At 30.2% G+C, this 5,465-nt stretch overlaps 1 protein-coding gene across 1 annotated transcript in view; it reads right to left on the reverse strand.

The window, feature by feature from the left end:
* Positions 1-5,140, reverse strand: part of LOC109354320 (TMV resistance protein N-like) — a 6,806-nt gene extending 1,666 nt beyond the window's left edge. Inside the window, exons 1-5 of the mRNA XM_019596734.1 lie at positions 4,235-5,140; positions 2,738-3,839; positions 2,364-2,642; positions 2,192-2,261; positions 1,296-1,881 (exon numbers count right to left, since the gene is read on the reverse strand). Coding sequence (XP_019452279.1) covers positions 1,838-1,881; positions 2,192-2,261; positions 2,364-2,642; positions 2,738-3,839; positions 4,235-4,716 — 1,977 coding nt within the window. The 5' untranslated portion in view covers positions 4,717-5,140 and the 3' untranslated portion in view covers positions 1,296-1,837. The remainder of the gene's footprint in view (positions 1-1,295; positions 1,882-2,191; positions 2,262-2,363; positions 2,643-2,737; positions 3,840-4,234) is intronic.

The raw sequence follows: 5,465 nt of genomic DNA on the forward strand, positions 1-5,465 counted from the left end.
TAAGATAGAAGTCGTGGGAACGACTCTAAATCGGATTTTTCTTATATACTTTCATGATTCGAGCGTTGTAATAGCGAGGATGAGTGACTAGATCTTCGTTGTTGGGATTTGAAATGTAATCTTCTTACCTTGTACTCTTGGATTCAATTCTAATGTAATTGTTATTTGATTTTGGGAAATTTATTCCGTCTTTATTACATGAGTTTAATTAGCTGCTTAACTCTTATTATTGAGTTCAAGTTTAATTGGAAAGTTAAATTGGACACCTGATCTGGATTATCTTCCTTCATACATCAGCTACCAAGATATTATTAGAGAATAAGGATTACAAACCCTAGCACACTCATGGGTCCAAGAGCCCATGATGTGTTTATATTTGATGCTTATATCCCATGCATATAATAACAAGGGACTTGAGTCCAATATGTAACATTGATACTCTACTCTATTTTAATACTAGTCAATGTGAGACTAACACAATAACATATTTCAAGCATCTCAACAACAATAATGTCTTATATTTCTCATTATGGTTCATAAGATTTTGAATGGAATGTTCTTTTAACAATTAAGAGTGTTGAAAATGGATTTGTCAAACAAGTCAATATATATGTTGAGATTCTTGAATTTGTTAAAATATCACTTGATTGCAAACATTAAATGTTTTATTTGTTTATAGAATCTTTTATTTTACTTGTGGTTTTAGCCCCATCTAAAAGAAGTTTTTAAAAATGAAATTATTGAAAAACTATTTTGAAGTCGTACATATCACACAAAAAATTAGCAGTCTAGCTTTTTTATGTATTGAGAATGATATAATATAAAATATTATGATTTTACATTAAAAAAAATACTAAAAACAATGTTTTAAATGATCATGTATGTGTTTATTTTTTTTTAGGTAATTGATAGTTGATGTTGAATGGCTTAACTCGAGGATTTTGGGCAGGGATGGGAGGCTTCCATTGTTTGATAATCTTATTTTGTTTCATAAATTAAGGATCTTTGTTTATGCTTGGGGGTTTCATATAAAAGAAAAAAAATTATCTGCCCAAGAAGTTACCCAACATTTAAACATGTTTTTGAACACCAATATGAAAAAAAATCAATTGTTTATAAAGCTAAAAATATTGTGTGTTTTATGAACTCGTAAGGGAAATTGGATATTTTTTCCTAAAGTTATAATCTAAATTTAGAATCTCTACCAAACTACGTATTTAGTGCGTTATATAACAGAAACAATATTGTATGAAAAATAATATGTATAAAAGATTTAACTATGCTAATAAGCATACCTCAATGTACTCATCCTCATTGCAACACGACCTGAACATCTGCCACAACTTTGGTCCATTTACTACATTAACTTCTGCTCTTGCATCTTGTGGATTTATGCGCACGTGTGTGGGAAGTAGAGTTCGAGAACCATATATATTACCATCAAAGAAAAGAAAACGAAGCTTAGAAAGATTAGCTATGGTAGCCAAATGTAGGCTTAGATCAACATTCCCTCTTAAATCTAACATCTCCAATGATGGTAAGTGGCCAATATCTTCAGGGAGTGATTTGAGGTTACAATCTTTTAAATTTAAAAGAGTTAATGAGGAAAGATCGGAGATGGAACAAGGCAATATTAATGATTTTGTCTTAATAATTCGATACCTTTCACTCCAACACTTCCACATAGGTGTTAAAAGTTTGCCTTGAGATTTGAATGTTGGCCCACTACATCCACGAAAAAGAAGCCTTTTGAGATTTTCCAAATGAAATAGAGAAGAGTTCACTTCTCTTATAGATGTATAGCTCATATCAAGATCCTCCAAAGCCTTGTTTTCATTTATATTGTTTGGAAGTCTTTCAACTTTTGAGCATCCGTATATGCTGAGAATTTTCAAAGTCTTCAAATTGCTAATTGTATTTGGAATCGAAAGAAGACTTTTACAATTTTGTAAATATATTTCTGAAACACATTTCATTTTCTCATCAAAATCAGGAAGTCTCCTAAGCTTTGAGCAGTTATTAAGCCCAAGGAACTTCAGAGAACACATTTCCATTTTACTTGGCAAAGTTCCAAGGTTTATGCATTTAGAAAAGGTCATTTTCTCAAGCTTCTTGTGTAGTCCAACAGAGTAGTGAACTTTAACAAGCTTAGTACAAAAATTAAGAAAGAGCTCTTTAAGATTTGGTGCACCTGAAATATCTGGAGTTTCAATTAGGTCCTCAGAATATGATAAGTTGATGTGTTTTAGATTCCAAAAAAACTGCTCGAAACAAATAAAACAAAAGGAAAGAGGAATTATGTTAGAACATTTGAAATCCTTACATGTATAATTATATTAAAGTTTTCTAATAAGAATTCTTACGTGAGTTCCATTCCAAAGCTTTTCTATTTTGCTGTGGCACATCTGCAAGTAAACAAGTTCATCTAGTTGCACATCAAGTGGTAGAGCTTTCAAAGGATATCCAGACCAAATAACAACATTTAACGAACTAGAAAGACATTTGATATCAAACTGAAGGTGCAAATCACAATATATGATGAGTAATCTAATGTTAAACATTTTAGATAATGCATCAGGTAGCCAACGTGCATCATATGCCATTCTTTGGTTCAAAACTATTCCTTGGATTTTCTCAGTTCCCTAATATAAAACAATGAAAAATAATTAACATAATATATGAGAAAATTCCAGCAAATCAATTAATCTTGATTCAAAAAATGAAAATCAATGCTTACTGTATTTGTTGTCAATACTTTATCAATATCCTCAAGAGACCATAATAGTTGACGTCTACCAGGATCAAGAGGAGATTCTTGGATAACAATTTTTTGACCCATTTCTTCAAGCAAATCATGCATTCCTAGACAAAGTTCTGCATTAAAAGTTATCAATGATTTTTCAATAAGAACTTTTATTCCTATTGTCGGATGCAAGCCACAGTTGTCTAATATTTGTGTCACATATTTTTTTTCCCATCCATTGAAGAAACATACAATATTCAAAAATATAGTCTTGTACTCATCTTCCAACATATCATAACTTATTTTAAGTTTGTTAATGATATCTTCAGGTGGAACTCTGCGTATCTTAATCAAAGTGTCTTCCCATTCTTGTATACTTCTTCCATGAAGTAATGAACCATACACTTTAAGTGCCAAAGGAAGCCCTCCAGTGTATTCAACTACTTTTTTAGACAACTCCAAATAACTTATCAATGGTTGATTTCCATTAAAAGCTTTTTCACAGAAGAGAAGAAGAGATTCTTGATCATTTAAGAGTCTCATCTCATATATAGCAAGCAATAATCCATGTGAAGTCAACAAATGTTTATCCCTTGTTGTCACTATTATTCTACTCCCTCCACCAAACCAGTTTTGGTTTCCAACCAGATATTCAAGTTGAATTTCAGCATTCACATCATCAAGTACCAGAAGAACTTTTTTGTTTTGTAGAAGATTTTTTATCATCTCTTTTCCTTGTCTTAAAGTATTAATTATGATACTCTTTGGTTTCAACTGTGAAAGAAGTTTATCTTGTAATTTAATCAGACCTTGATCCCCTTCATTAGAAGCCTCTCTAACATTTGCAAGAAAGCAAGTAAAATCAAATTTGCTTTTGATTCGGTTGAAAACAACATCAGCTAATGTTGTTTTTCCAATGCCACCCATACCCCATATTCCTATAAGGTGAGTGTCTTGCAACCCCAACCTTAAATGTGAAATAAAATCATTTGCTTTTGTTTCTATTGAAATCAATCCATCTGTATTTATTGCTAATTTGGGTTCCAGCTTCATCCATACTTGTTCAACTATTTCTTCAATGAGTTTTGATTCATGCCTAGAGAAATAGATCAAAACAACAAAACAATGAACTAATATGGGTTTTAAGGAATTTTGATTATAAATATATTTGAGGGTGTATTGTAGAAATTTATCAAACAAATTGAAAGAAATGAAGTATATTATAATCAACTTTCTAGTCAACTAATTTATAAGTAAGAATTTAAAGTTTAAAATTTATATACTAGGCTTGGATCTATTATACAAAAGTTGAGTATTTGTCTACTATTGTATACTAGGTTTGGATCTATTATACAAAATTTATATACTAGGTTTGGATCTATTATACAAAAGTTGAGTATTTCTAGTCTTATCTTTTATACCTTTTTACAAAATAAATAACTAGAAAATATGACCAAATACGGGAAAAGATTGAATAAATGATAAACTTACTTATTTTTAGAGTCCCAACCAGATAATTTGGCAATATATTTGAGTACATCTCTCCATTTTTGCACCTTCTCTTTGTCTCCTTCAAATTTGTGTTCATGATCCTTGAAAGCTTGTTCAAAACTTTCCCTTTGATGTCCTACATGAGATGGATCTACACCATAGAAAATTGGGAATACTTGTAGTCCCAAACTTTGTTTGCAATCAACAATTTTTTGTAGCTCATCCAAACACCAAGTTGAAGAAGCATAATTTTGGGAGATTATAACAATTGCAATAAGAGATTCCTCAATTGCATCAAGGAGATTTTGTGAGATACTTTCACCTCTTTCAAGTTCTTCATCATCTCTAAAAGTTATGATACCTTTCCTCCTTAAGGCTTCATATAAGTGGTCAGTGAAATTTAAGCGAGTGTCTTTTCCTCTAAAACTCAAAAACACATGATACTTCCCTTTTGATTTTGTAGAAACTTCATCTAGTGCCATTATTTGTAATAAAAAATAGTACCTAGGTGTTATTCAACAAATTAGATTAATTAAGATATGTGAATTAAAATTTCTACTAGCAAAATCAAATTCAATCAAAATGAGGTAGATCAATAATATCATATAAAATATGCTGAATTATTCAAGAAGCTAGTTACATGTGAACACAAAACATGCATGTAAGAACAAAAACAATAAGTGTTACATAAAAAATCAGTATGAGATGTGAAATGAAATTTATACTAGCAAAACAAATTCATACAAAAGGGAGAGAAGGTCAAGTAATATCAAGTAAATGAAAGATGCTTAATCAAGAAGCTGCATATACAAAACACAAAACATGTAAGAACAAAAGCACAAGAGGCTACTTGAAAATTGAGAATGAGATTTAGATCATAAATGATATTTCAATAAAACAAGCCACTCTCACCAACCCAAAATGCACTTATTTATGGTTAGATAGAAAATGGGTGGTTTTAATAAGGTCAATGTCAATGCCACTTATCTATTTAATGATGGGTTGTTTTTCTTATTTTTTAGATCTTACTTAAATTCTAGGAATAATGTTTAATATATATAAACAGAATATAGTTGTGCAGTGAATTGTAAACGAAAATATAAACATACTGAAATGCTCTTTTGTAATTCTTTTAAGTATGATTTCAAGAAAGTAAGTCACATATGTAGGATTAAAATTATTAAATAAAATAAGCCAAAAATTAACAGAGAGAAAAGCTAAATTAATTAAT

Source organism: Lupinus angustifolius, chromosome LG08 (assembly GCF_001865875.1).
Source record: "Lupinus angustifolius cultivar Tanjil chromosome LG08, LupAngTanjil_v1.0, whole genome shotgun sequence".
Classification (NCBI taxonomy): domain Eukaryota; kingdom Viridiplantae; phylum Streptophyta; class Magnoliopsida; order Fabales; family Fabaceae; genus Lupinus; species Lupinus angustifolius.